This window comes from Corylus avellana, chromosome ca11 (assembly GCF_901000735.1).
Source record: "Corylus avellana chromosome ca11, CavTom2PMs-1.0".
Classification (NCBI taxonomy): Eukaryota; Viridiplantae; Streptophyta; class Magnoliopsida; order Fagales; family Betulaceae; genus Corylus; species Corylus avellana.
This window is the reverse complement of record NC_081551.1, coordinates 20643555-20657517: the sequence shown is the minus strand read 5'-3', so window position 1 is coordinate 20657517 and position 13963 is coordinate 20643555. Positions and strand designations below refer to the sequence as shown.

Here is a 13963-nt window from a genome sequence, read left to right as displayed (position 1 = left end):
ATCATGGTCTGATTTGGTGTTCTGGAAACTGGACATCATCTTCTAGAAGTGTTGGTGTACAAGCATTACTTTTATTCTATTTACAATTTCATTTCTTAAGAGAAAAAGCTATTTGTTTTATCCAGGTTAGCTACATTCTTCATTAAATAGAAAAACGTAGTCATAATATATCTCTATATTCCCTTGATCCTGGTTCCAGTTGCCTAAATCGTTTCCTGTGCATGCAATTCTGCATCTTACATTATCTTTTTTTTATTTAAAAAAAAAAAATTGCAGATTAGCAGAGAAAGTTATCCTTGAGTCATTGACGAAAGGATCCATCATTGTTGGGTAACATCTATTTTCTCAATAATGTATCCTCAGTTACTTGCAACTTCTTATTCTTATTAGAAGGGAAGTTTTTGATGCATGTTTAGTTGTGGTCATTGGTTCTAGCAATGTGGACGATATGATGGCTGAACGATTGGGTGCTGTTTTCATGCCTCATGGTCTAGGGCATTTACTTGGTATTGACACACATGATCCTGGGGGCTACTTAAAGGTCTCTTGTGAATAATATTTCTGCTTTTGCCTTTTAGTTTCTATTTCTTGTTTTAATTTATAATGATTGAGAACTGTGCATATCATATATGTTTCATATTATATTTTCCTTGATCACTTGGAAACATGGCATTTTTTGCAGGGAATGGAGAGACGAAAAGAACCTGGATTGAGGGCCTTGCGGACAATTAGAGAGCTCCAGGAGGGAATGGTTAGTAATGAATTTTTCGGTCGATGGAATTGTCCTTTTTTCTCTTCCTTTTTGGTAACAGAATCAAATCATATTTGTTGGAGATTCTGTTTTCTGAAATCCGTGACCCAGGTTAAAAAGCATGTGTTGCGTTTGATAACTATGAAGTTGTTTGATTTCCTTCATATTTTTTGTTACCATGTTTTCATTTAGATTTATTTCATTGGTCAAAATCAGAATCTGATGGAAAATCTGTGTTGGACTTTTATATATTGTTCTATCTTGTATTTGGTAAGAGAAGTTCTAACTTCTTAGGGTTAACTTATTTGAAGGGAAGTTGAAACTGAAATATTTACATTAATATCAAATCACGTGCCAAGCATGTTTGTCAGGGATACATAATTGCTATTATCATCTATGATTTGTTTAACTGCCTTTGTATATGCTTTATCATAAGGGTCATATTCTGTTTAGACTCGTAAACTCCTAATGCTATGGAGTGGAAATGCATAGAAATGTTTGGTCATGTCTTGCTTATTCTTTGGAAGGAATTCGTGTTCTTTTATTCTGCAGTGTTCAATTAGATTCTTTCATTTAATTACTAATTAGTTTTTCCTTTGGCGCCTGAAGGAGTACTTTGAGACTAAATATAAATTGATGTTGCAGTTATCTACTATGGTTTGCTCAACTGCTTGATTTCTGTGCATGGGCCTTTCTGTGATATGTCTGTATAGTTTGCCAGATCCTTAATATATGCTACAGAAAATCTATGAGAATAATCATTGTTCCATTTTTGTGGGGCCTGTTTATGTAGGTGATTACAGTAGAGCCTGGATGCTACTTCATTGATGCTTTGTTGCTTCCAGCCATGGAAAGTTCAAACACTGCAAGATTCTTCAATCAGGAAGTAATTGGCAGATTTAAAGGTTTCGGTGGAGTTCGAATTGAAAGTGACGTGGTACTTCTTACTGAACCATTCCTTTACACCTGAAACTAGATTAAATAATTTTCTTTCCTTGACATTTATATCTACATAATAATATTGGTTATGCTTTCGGTCTCACCGTATACGGCACATATATGGTTTTCCCATTTTAATTTTTGATATATTGGAAATGCAGAATTAGTAGATTTTCTCAAGTTACTGATTATTTTAGCTTTTTATATTGTTCCTTTTTTTTTTTTTTTGCAGCATGTCTCTGCCGGTGGGTGCAAGAATATGACGAAGTGTCCCCGGAAAATATCGGAGATCGAAGCAGTGATGGCGGGGGCACCATGGCCGATCGACAAGACCTCTATTTATTTAGAAAATGGTAGAGAGCAGGTTTAACAGTTGCTGCCCCTGATAATGTGCTCTCCATGAGGCTGACTTCTGCTGTCATAGATTTTGTGCTTTTATAATGTGAATTTTTTTTTTTTTGCATTGTGTTTCTATTCTTGGAGTGAACATTATGATATGCTACAGCTGGATGGATTCCTTGGGCTAGGAATTTGATAGAACTTAATTTTGATTGTCCAATGAATCCAGAGTTTTGGCTCCAATTATTGAATATGGACGGTCAGGATACCTCTCACTCCCAGCATTAAAATCATGATAATATAGAGAAAGCATCATCAAAAATGATTGGACATGAGACATCTATAGGTGACTTTTTAAGTCGTTACAACTTTTTCATTTTTTGTTCTTCAAATTTTGAGAACAAGATCTCGAAAAACACAACTAAAACAACAGAAATTCCTCTAAGGATCCAACTTCAAGGGGGTGGCCGACCACGTCAAAGGTATGCTTTGACTACCCTTTTACTTACTTTGGGTTTTTATTTTTCTTAAAAGTTAACCTAATTCAATTCAAACAATTTTGTTCCCCGAAATTATTGATATTACAGCTACAATTCCTTAAGAGGGAACTCATCCCTTGAAAGGCTTAGGGTATTGAGATATGGTGCAATACGTAACGAATTGTATTGTGCAATATATTTTATTTGGATCGTTTATTTCAAATGGATGGTTGATCAATTGTAACAAGAAATTAGCAATTAGGTTTAAAAATTAGGCTTGGCCTCTTATCTTCCAAGTTTGTTATTAAATTAAATATATATATGTATTTTTAAGACTTAAAAACTAGGCTTGTCCTTTATAACAAATAGGTTTGACTCATTATTTTTACTTTGGCCGCTTCAGATGAAAAATCTTGATTTTGCCCTTGGCCACGAAAATGATTCGGCCACTTCTAATAGCCGGTTTGGGAGTGGTTGAATGGGTGGTTTGGCCACCCCATCACCCACCTAAGCCACCCTTTCTATTTATTGGCATTGTTTTTTTTTTTTAAATAGGGTTTAGCTTAGATAAGGTAATTTTTGTAACGGTTCATATTTAACTCATTTTTTTCTCTCTTTTTTTCTTATAAGATTTGAACCGTTCAAAAAAAACTAAATCACTGTTTTTTTTACACCACACCTAATCCAAATCCTTAAAAAAAAAAAATTAAAAAAAAAAAAGGGAGAAAGCATATTACCGTCGGTGATATTGGGTAGGGCAGCAAGTCGGCAACTATAATGTGCAAACCAAAACGACACCGTATGATTTCTTCACCAAAGGACTTAAAAACCAAAAAACAACTCCCACTATTTAAACCCGCGGAAAGAGGCTCTCTTTCTCTTTCTCACACACGCATACAAAGCTCAGCTGCGCAGGCAAAGCAGCGTAAAAAAAAGCCATAAACCCCACAAGCAAAGGCCAAAAGGCAAAAGCCCTAATTTTCGCTCTCAAATGGGTCGCCGCAAGAACAGCAACAACGACACCAATCAGAGCTCGAGCAGCTTCAACAACTCGCACCAGCTCCACGACGCCAAGATTCGCTTCGAGGACCCCGAAGAGACCACCGAGTGCTCTACCCACGACGAGTCCATGTGCGAGCCCGACGACGACTCGCTTCTCGACGGCGATGATAAGACCAGCGCCGACTATTACTTCGATTCCTACTCTCACTTCGGTAAGCCTCGATACAAACCTTACCTTTGCTTTCCGACAAAACTGGGGAAAAGAATAGGGGAAAAGTGAATGCTTCGAAGTAAAGCCTTTGTAACTGTTTGTGGAAAAGAATGTTTTTTTTTTTTTTTTTTTAATCTCTTTATGATTTTGGGTTGTCATGGTTTTGTGGATAGTTTAAAGCTTTGAATCAACTAATGTAGAAAGTTTGTTTGGATTGGTTAAGTGGAAGTTTTTTGTTTTCTTTACAGCAAGTTATGAAGCATTAATGCATGTATGTTTATATGGTGGAGAGTACTTAATTGACTATCAAGTTTTGAAATTGAATAGTTTTTTTGTGTGTATTTTCAGGTATTCATGAAGTAAGTTGACACAACCTGGATGCAGGGTAGTGTTAGTGTTAGATTTTGTTGTAGTGACATTGTGTTGCTAATATCTTTAATTATTATTGTGACCCTCCTTACATTGCAGGAAATGTTGAAAGATGTTGTGAGAACTAAGACATATCAAAACGTTATTTATCAAAATAAGTTTCTATACAAGGACAAGGTGGTTCTTGATGTGGGAGCTGGGACAGGAATTTTGTCCCTATTTTGTGCCAGAGCTGGGGCAAAACATGTTTATGCAGTATGTTTTTCATTTTTTCTTTTGTTTAAGATCAATCAATTTGTAGGAAAATGTTTTGTCTCTTCTTATTTTACCATGTAATTTGGTCACGTTGGCTACATATTGTACTTACTTTACAAATTTTGCGTTCAAAGGTTGAATGCTCCCATATGGCTGACATGGCAAAGGAGATTGTTGAAGCTAACGGATATTCTAATGGTGATGTTATTGGTTTTGACATGTTACTTTCTTTCTCTTTCAGTATTTGCTTTGATGGCTGCAGCTTTATTTACTCATTCATCATTTGTTGTTACAGTTATAACGGTTTTGAAGGGAAAAGTTGAAGAAATTGAGCTTCCAGTGGCTAAAGTGGATATAATTATTTCAGAATGGATGGGTTACTTTTTATTGTTTGAGAATATGCTGAATACAGTCCTTTATGCACGTGATAAATGGCTTGTAAGTTGCCGCTGTCATTTACATTCCAAATTTCCTCTATTTCTAGTAGATCTAAAACTGGCGAATCTTATGCCTGTGGCTTTATTAATTCCAACAATAATCATATTATACTGCAGATGTAGGGACAATAATCATATTATACTGCAGATGTAGGGAGATATGTCATTCTAATATTTGACTTCATAAAAATGTCCATAACATTAACAATTATATGTTGCCTTAATGTTAGACCTGTTCCTTATTTTTTTGGAATGCTTTTTGACAAGTTCAAATCTATATCTGTTACTATCCTTCAGATCGACATAATTGTTTTCTGTTACATATAATATGCATTTTATAATGAAGTAAATGTTGGAAGCTTCAGATTGTTGTGGCCTTGGAATTGGAACTTCTGTTGAATGGTGGGAACTTTGGGCTCCTATAGATTTATATCATTCATAGAGTTGTGGATGGAGAACTATGATGGAGAGAGTTGTGAGTGGATTTATCTTGTATTCTCATACTTCATAGTGGTCAACTTCCAGGGAAAAATATGCAATCGGTTCCTGAAAGGTTGCTTTCTTCATACCTAAGGTTTCCAAGTCATTTTTGCCTTGGTGTACTAGGCTATCATGTGGGCTGTAAACATAGGTTCAGAACACTCAATTAATTTAATTGTAAGATTACTTTAATTCCTTGTATTGCTGTTTTTGTGTTCATATGCTCACTTCCATGGTTGTGTTTTGTTGTGCTGTAATTTGGTATTTAGTGATTATTTTTTCTACTTTCATGGTGCAATGGTTTGGTATGTGTTGTTATTAAACTATGCTATAGTTTGTTTAAATCAATAGTGTTAATTTTCCTTTTTCATTTATCCAGGCTGAGGATGGAGTTGTGCTACCTGACAAAACTTCTCTCTACTTGACAGCCATCGAGGATGCAGAGTACAAAGATGACAAGATTGAATGTAAGACTATTGACGTTTGGCATATACAATAGCAAGATGCTATTGGTTTAGTATCCATTTTTTTGTCTGGATAGTATAGGAGCCTGTTAATTCACTCTGTTGCTGTTATGGGAATATGAATTGCTAAGTTTTTTCCAACTACAACATGATGGTGCAGTGTAATTTCCTTGTTCTTACTTTTTCCCCTTGCCAATTTCATCCTCCAGTTTGGAATAATGTATATGGCTTTGACATGAGCTGCATCAAGAAGCAAGCCTTGATGGAGCCCCTTGTTGACACGGTTGATCAGAATCAAATTGTTACGAACTGTGAGCTACTTAAGGTGGGAATTACAGGGGCACGCTGATGCAAAAACATATGAAATAATACTAGATATTGTTTGATGGTAGATTTAGTTTGCTTTTCATTTTTCCTTTCTGATTGGTCCTTATGAAGCGGTTACTTTGCTTTTTGGCTAATGTAAGTTCATTTGCTTCTCTTCATTCAGATAATGGATATCTCCAAGATGGCTCCTGGGGATGCTTCCTTCACCGCTCCTTTCAAGCTTGTGGCAGAACGTGATGATTACATCCATGCTCTTGTAGCCTATTTTGATGTAACATTTAGCAAGTGTCATAAGTTGACCGGCTTCTCCACAGGTTTGTTTCTTTGCTCTTTACGTGCTTCTCTTTTGGTAATTTTATTGTCTGGATTAAGTTTTGTTGTGGACTGGTACATGTAATTATTTAAACTGTATATTGTTTAAAGGAAAAGGCATTTCTTTATGCCCAAGGTTTAACATGTTGTATTCTTGCATTTGCTAATGCCCCCATAAGCTAGGTTTATAAACTCCATATCTGACTATGGTGTTCTGCCAAATCTGTGAACTGATCGAGTCAATCAAATCAATATCCATGGGGCCTTTTCTAGATTGGAAGGCCATCGGCTGAGGTTGTAGTTTAACTTTTGTCGCTTTCTGGACTGTCTTGGTGTCATTAGTTGGTATCTTATAAGTGCTCTTTCAACCTTCACTGCATCACTCTGAAGTGAAAACCAAGTGTAAAAACCTATGGTCTAGCTTTTTGGGACATCTTGTTTGCATTGCTTTGTCTGTGCTTGTCTTTACTATGATTATATGCAAGTTGTTTGGACCAAAAACCAGGTTTCTCCAGGTTTCAGCCATACAGGCTTGGTGAACTGTTAATTAATATGTTTCTGATTGGAATATCATGCAGGGCCTAGATCAAAGGCTACTCATTGGAAGCAAACAGTCCTGTACCTGGAAGATGTGCTTACCATATGCGAAGGTGAAACATTATTTGGGAGCATGACTGTGGATCAAAACAAGAAAAATCCCCGTGATGTCGATATAATGCTCAAATATACATTGAATGGTCGGCGCTGCTCAGTCTCAAGAATTCAGTACTACAAGATGCGCTAAGTTTTGTGTTGCCGATGCTTTCCATTATTGTTGCTCACCTACTATTTAAAAGCTGCCTACAATTAGTGCGTGAAGAATGAATTGCGGGTTGGTTTTGAAGAAACTGGAAGTTATCTGTAATATCAGATTATCATTTCTTACGACTTCACGGGATAATATTGATTTGTAATGCTAAAAATTTTGAATTTAATTTATATTCGATGTTTCTCTAGCAATTTGTTCTTTATTGTGTTCATCATTTTCTGCTTGGAATCTAGTAAATCATTATGAAGCTCTTTTATCAATGATAGGTTGCCTGTGGCTAATTGAATTTCTGTTTAGCCTATAGGCTAAACAGAACTCGCTTGACAAAGTTAAAAAAACACAGGACTCGCTTGACAAAGTTATTTTTGAAGTACAAAAAAGTGTTTTTGTTAAAAACATAAACAAACAACTTCAAATTTAACTAATTTTACTGTCATGTCGTGTTAAAAAAAAACATTTCAACCAATAAGTGAACAGCATTGTCTAAAGTTTTTTATCCTGTGACAATTCTGCTCTTGTATACATTAACAAGCCTGATTGCAAAAAGGAAAATAAAACAAAAAAGTTCCACAGGATAAGCATTTATTGTACTCTTTCCTACTATCAAAATTTGTGTTTTTGTATTGCCTAACAAAAGATAATGATACAACGAGCGTAAACAAGCAGATCCTCACTTCTCCTGCAATGTTTGTGATTAGTGGGGAGCTAAAGTTCTGATTTGCTGGCCTTCAAATTCTTTGAACCTGCTGCCTTCTTTCTTCTCCACCACTGCCTTACCCGGTTGGAGACTTTGTATGCGTGTTTCTTTAACGAGTCCCTCACATTTGTGATCCCTTCGGTCATCTTCTGTCTCCAATCGCCCTTTGTACTCTCTTTCTTCCTCAGAACATCTCCCTGTTTGAAAGGATTCTTTAACGATAAGCATAATACATTCTTATAGAAACTACATAATCAAAGATGAGATTGTCGTAGTACCAATTTTGACGGGAATTGTGCCTCATCATCATCCTCGTCTTCATCATCGTCACCTCCATCACCAAAATTTTTCATGTTCATCAAATCATCTCTGGAGTACATTTTCATGCCGGGAGCTCCTGGCATACCCTGAAGCACAGAGAAGCAGAATAAAGGCCAAATCCAACATAGCCCAAAACAACAAATAAAGAAAGCATAAGCTCTAAGGCAATAATAAATAATCACCTCCATAGATTTCATTAACTTTTCCATTTCAGCCTCTTTAGCTGACTTGGGCACAAAAAGTTCTCCAGGGGTCCTATCCTGTGCAACAGATAGAAGATAATTTAGTGCTGTACAAATTTAACCCTCTAGTTCTTTGATCAATTGTGCAAAACCAATTATCTCATTGTCAATGTCACACTATGTGATAGCCAACTATTTGAAATATCTAATGACAGGGAGAGGGTCTTGACATAAATGCAAGACATCCACTTATCCAAGTAATATAACTTTGGACACAATGAACTTGTTCATATATGGTACAATTAAGTTATATGAAAAGTGTATAGTTATATGTTAATGGTGCAAAGCTATTTAGCGGTTTATAGCAAAATCTGGGAAGAAGGGAATATAAAATGTTCAGTGATTGACTTCTACGCAGAAGATATGATCTGTCTATGGAGGACTTCATTATTTAGGACTCTAGCATCATTTTTTGTCAGGGAGTACAAAAGCATCATAGTGGAAACCATTTTCACCAGAAACTTCTCATCCTCTTTCACAATAATTCTTCTTGAGGTGTTTAGACCAGATATTTAATGCTAAGGCTGAAAATGTATCTAGGAATTAGTTGTAGCTCAATGAAAAGCCTTCACGAATGTATAGGAATTAAATCAAGGGCAGTATTGCCATGCCCAATATATTGGCAAGCATATGTAAAAATTGTGAAAAGTAAATTGGTTAAGTACAGGAATCATCCAGACTAAATTAATGTATACATTAGATTCCAAGACAATCTGCAATTTTGTTTTTCTCCTAAAGCTTCAAGTCAACAAATCTTGATCTATTTCACATTATTCAATGAAAAATGGTCCACGGAGAGCTATGTATTATGCATAAAGAAATGACCTAAGAGTACCAGTTCAGAATGCAGTTACCTTGGGAACTGGAGGTGGCTTGGTACTGCATGCTTTAGTAAGGTCCTTACATAGAAAGCTAACCAATGAATCAATATTAGGCTTGGATTTATATAGAAATTCAGCAACATCAGTATCAGAATACCCCAAGACCTGCAAATTCCACAAGTAGGGATAGGATTATAACACATCTGGAATTGAGGTTAATAAAATCATTTGTAAGGACTAAAAATTAAAGAGAATCTTCAGAGGGTAGATTAATGCAATAAATTAAAAGATTGATGAACATTTCTCGGTAGTATCTGAAACTGAGGCCTAACAACCCAGTGCCAAGACCCAGGGGCAAACAACTTGGTGCCAAAGATTCTACCAGATTGAACATAGGACCTATCTTTCACCATTCGCAACTCTCAGTCAATACAGATGGAAAATGAAATTGAAAAACGCCAGTTTTGTCCATATTCTAGATAGATAATTAACTCAAACAAAAAAAAAACAAAAAAAAGGTAGACATCTTTGCCACATAGAGTTACATAATAGCAACCAGACCAAGACATCAAATAATATACAGATCAAGTGACAAAATCTCACTTCTTGGCAAGCCCGCTCAATTGTCTTACACTCTGAATTGCATTGTCCTTCAGAGTCTTGTTCCACCAGCTGAAACCAGATGAAACTTAAATGAGTTAGCAATTCAAGGCATTGAAAATCAAAATTATGCATTCAGATTGCCCATAAAAGAAGTAGAAATGCACCAATGCAATCTGGGCTTATCATAAAGAAAATGTCATGCACAATCCTACCAAAGTACCAACCCCTATTAGTTCCATTTAAAACACATTCTTGCCAAACCAGGTCCACAAAGATCCAAACAATCACTGATAAAACCCAAAGTAAAAACACAATTTCAAACAACCAATTCATCAAACAGCACCAAAAACAACCCAGATAATAAATTCTTTCTTACCTCTAACTTATCCCCTTGTTCCACTATATCTATCCGTAAAATCCAATCCGCTTCAGCTTTCTTCAGATTACAAACATTCTCCGCCATCTCAATTATTTGAAACTCTGAGATCTGACCCCAAATACAAACGATACACCAAAACCAGAATCAAATTCCACAGAATAAACAAAACCCACAAATTCACTTCTCAAACACTCGTATTGAAATGAATAACTGGCAAACCCAGATGACAAAATTATTTATTATTATTATTTTTTTTTAAAAAAAAAAAACCTTCTTGGGAGAGATCTCAGCTTGCTTCTTCTGAACCTGGTCGTACAGTTGAGCTGCGAGCTTCTCACAGACCTGGCATTTGATGTACGGAATATCTTCCTTTCTGGCACCCATCAGGGGCTTCTTGGAACAACGAGAGACTGGTATCCATGCTGAGACTAGCAGCACAGACACTAGAACGAAAAGCAGAGACTTCGTTGTCGCCATTAACAAAAAGTCTCCAGAATTCAAAGAAAACAAGGACTTTCAACAAACAGTTGGTGAACAAAATTTGTTAAAGAGATGCCAACACACCCAATTTGATCTTTTTAATAGAGTTTTCACCAAAATTTTATCGTTTGGTGAGGCACCAAAATTCTGATCCTGCAAACAATATGCACTCTCTCTCTCTTTCTCTCACTCTGTGTTTATGTTATTGCTCCGTACCTACAAGAAAAACATAACTCTTTTTTTAAAAAAAAAAAAAAAAAGAGGAGAGAAATTAACGTTTTGCTGTTTCTTTGTTTCTGATTGGCTACTTAGAGCGGAGTACAGTGGGTCCCTTGCTTTCGACCAATAGGGTGCGACATAACACGTGTTTATTTTATAATAACCACGTCAAAATTTATATATCTTTATTTAATTAATATATATATAAAAAAATTTATATAATTAATAATTTTATTCACTTTAAGATATATTGACGGGATAGATTATTCGCTTTAAGATATAACTTCAAAAAACTATATATACAAAATTAGCGTATATAAATGCTTTTGGACAAAGATTTGGAATTTTGTTAATTTATTTATTTATTTTGACATGTTTGCATAGAATAGAAAGGAAAACGATAATTTGAAGTAATAACCTTCGATTTATGAAGTATGGCATCGAGCTACTTCTTCAGAATAGTTAATTTACTTAAAGAACATATATAATGCATGTCTTTGTAGATATTTTTGAGAAATATTTGTTCAATAAAAAAAAAATTACACATACTTTGGCCCTAAAATGACTTATTTTTTTCGCAAGGGTTAAAAGTATTCTTATTAAGCTCGTTAAATTTGGGGTTTTTGGAAAAAATTTGAGAAAACTCATAAAAAAAAAAAAAAAGCCATTTAATGAGTTCTTTACTGTATTTCAAACTTAATTTTGGTCAACAAAACTCTCCAAATATTAAGAGCTAAAAAATAAAAGTTATTTATTTTTTAAGCTTATATATATTCATTTCTTCTATTTCTCTTTTATTTACCGAGAATAAAATAAAAATTAAAAATAATATTTAACTAAAGTAGAAAAGAGACGAGAATTTAATGTTTAATTTATTTTAAAAGTGATTTTTTAAATTAGAAAAAATAAATTTTCTCTTTTGAATTGAATAGTTTAATAGGAATGTTATAGGTGTTTTGAGAGTTATTGAGGCGATAGTAGTCACTTTAATCAATTAAATATGTCGACGTAAAAAAATAATTTCTCGTAATTACTGCTAATGATGTCGCTATCGAAACTTTGAGCTCGCCGCTACAATTACTTTCGTCTTTCGGCCCTTAGAGCATTCCCAGCAACTTCCTCGTCATTTTCCCTGTATTTAAGGATCTAAACTACTTTTTGCTTCCTTATGTTAAAATACACCTCAATAGCTTCCCTTAATCATTCTCTATATTATTAAAATATTTATTTTTTTAATTATATTATATATATGAGAGGAGAGAGGAGAGAGAATTGTAAGAAGAGAGAGGAGAGAGGAGAGTGTAAAGAAGAGAGAGAAATGTTTTTTTTGAATTTAATAATCATAAGGATCGCAATAGTAGAACCCTATACTTTGGGTTCTACTGTAGTGATCCTCATGGTTGATGCTCATTTAGGGAATCTGCTGTGGGATATTTTTTGTGATTTTTTGGACATATTCCCTACACATAGGGAACAGACTCCCTATAAGGGAGTCTGCTGGGAATGCTCTTAAGCCCTAATCAATTGAGTTCTCACCCAGTGTCATGCTTACGGCTTATTAGGGTTTTTGCTTTCAGCATTGGCTCCCCTCTCTAATTCACTCCCATTCAATCCTCACAACAAGCGCCATGGCTTTAACTCTAATCGAACCCACAAATTCCACAACTGAACAAAACCGTAACTGTCCCATTACAGGCAAAAACTACGAGCTCAAGTTAAACGAGTCAATACGAAACCTCTTAGCCGAAACCCACAAAGAAGCCCCCAATTTCTCACATTTTATTCATGTATTCCGCGAATTAATGCAAACCCAGTATGACCCATCTCTCGAATCTATCTGGGTCTACGCCGGATTAACCTTCCGTAGCCGGAATTTACCGAAAGATGACCTTTTGGATCGGATTTCTGCCTCAAAGGACCTGTTTCAATTGGTATCGGCGTGTTCTGTTTCGTGTGGTGCTTCGAAGAGCATAGCATTGCTCGCTCCGGTGGTGTTCGAGGTGTACAGGGTGGTGGTTGAGTTACTTGGAAAGGACTCGGCTTTGAAGAGGGAGAGGAAGGCAATGAGGGAGGCTAAGTCTTTGGTGGAAGCCATTCTTGGGTACATAAATGTGTGTTGCTGTAAGGATGATGGTGAGCAATGTGGTTCGAATATGATGACTCCTTTTGCGGATTTAGTTCGCATTTGGATCGATTCGAATGGCGGAGTAGAGTCTTTCTTGCCGCTTGTGAGCGGTGAAGTTTGTGAAAGGCTTAGTGTAGGAGGATGTGGTGTTGGTCACTTGGCTGGAGTTGTCATTGCAGAGGTGTTTCTGTTGGAACTGTGCTTGAGATTCCGTGCTGGGATTGTGAGGGAAGAGTTGGAGAAGGAGCTGAGGAGTTGGGCTGTTGGTTCAATTACTGGCTTGGGGAACTTTTACTTTTTCGGTTAGTAGTGTTTATTTTTATGCTTTTTTTGGCTAAATATTTGGAAAATGCACAACAAGATTCTTATTGTATATGTTTATATACTGTTTTTCTTATTCGTATACATTAAGTTTTATGATGTTCCTTTAACTGGATTGTTGATGAAATAATTTAGCATGTCCTGTTACAATATGATTTTGTCTGATTTCAACTTTGATGTGCTTACATCCTGGTTTATTTGTCGAACAGAGACCCTTGTCCGAATGCTGCTGGAGGCGGTTTTACCTGTGACTTCCCTACTGGTTAGCATGTCTTTCTTTTGAATGCTTAATCTGTTAATATGTATTCCCTACAATCGGTATGTTTTCTCGCTTCCTAGGTGCTTCCACGAATGTGAGTGCAGTACACTTGTCAAACTATGTATGCAAATTGTTTAAGTGGTTCTACATTCTAAATTAATAGGAACTTGAGTAGATGAAACCAGTGATGTGAGTTGATTAGTTTTTCTTTTCCTCAGGGCATAGCCAATCTTTCTTGGGATCTTGTCCTTTATTATTAGATTTAATCAATACCACAAATTCGCTACTTTGGAGGAAAATATCAATTTTAGCAGAATCGTTGA

General features: G+C 35.7%; 5 protein-coding genes across 6 annotated transcripts in view; 4 read left to right on the top strand and 1 right to left on the bottom strand.

Moving 5' to 3' along the window:
- Positions 1-13963, top strand: part of LOC132166287 (uncharacterized) — a 24768-nt gene that overhangs the window by 2009 nt on the left and 8796 nt on the right. The window lies entirely within an intron of this gene.
- On the top strand, positions 9-2361 carry LOC132166404 (uncharacterized). The gene is made up of 5 exons (XM_059577208.1): positions 9-330; positions 436-541; positions 683-751; positions 1545-1688; positions 1923-2361. The coding sequence occupies exons 2-5, from the start codon at positions 449-451 to the stop codon at positions 2058-2060; spliced, it is 444 nt and encodes a 147-aa protein (XP_059433191.1). The 5' UTR covers positions 9-330; positions 436-448; the 3' UTR covers positions 2061-2361.
- Positions 3378-7360, top strand: LOC132165649 (probable protein arginine N-methyltransferase 1). Of its 2 annotated transcripts, XM_059576297.1 has the most exons (9): positions 3378-3722; positions 4070-4080; positions 4190-4345; positions 4480-4543; positions 4641-4783; positions 5642-5729; positions 5936-6051; positions 6217-6367; positions 6944-7360. In XM_059576297.1, exons 1-9 carry the CDS (start codon positions 3500-3502, stop codon positions 7147-7149), a joined length of 1158 nt encoding a protein of 385 aa, XP_059432280.1. In that variant the 5' UTR covers positions 3378-3499; the 3' UTR covers positions 7150-7360. The 2 variants fall into 2 exon arrangements, with proteins under 2 accessions (XP_059432280.1, XP_059432281.1); XM_059576298.1 differs by lacking the exon at positions 4070-4080 and having other exon boundaries at positions 3574-3722.
- On the bottom strand, positions 7617-10905 carry LOC132166078 (uncharacterized). The gene is made up of 7 exons (XM_059576829.1): positions 10507-10905; positions 10234-10344; positions 9858-9926; positions 9288-9419; positions 8374-8451; positions 8149-8277; positions 7617-8067 (listed from the first exon to the last, which is right to left on the bottom strand). The coding sequence occupies exons 1-7, from the start codon at positions 10711-10713 to the stop codon at positions 7879-7881; spliced, it is 915 nt and encodes a 304-aa protein (XP_059432812.1). The 5' UTR covers positions 10714-10905; the 3' UTR covers positions 7617-7878.
- On the top strand, positions 12470-13787 carry LOC132166512 (uncharacterized). The gene is made up of 2 exons (XM_059577340.1): positions 12470-13362; positions 13591-13787. Exons 1-2 carry the CDS (start codon positions 12564-12566, stop codon positions 13662-13664), a joined length of 873 nt encoding a protein of 290 aa, XP_059433323.1. The 5' UTR covers positions 12470-12563; the 3' UTR covers positions 13665-13787.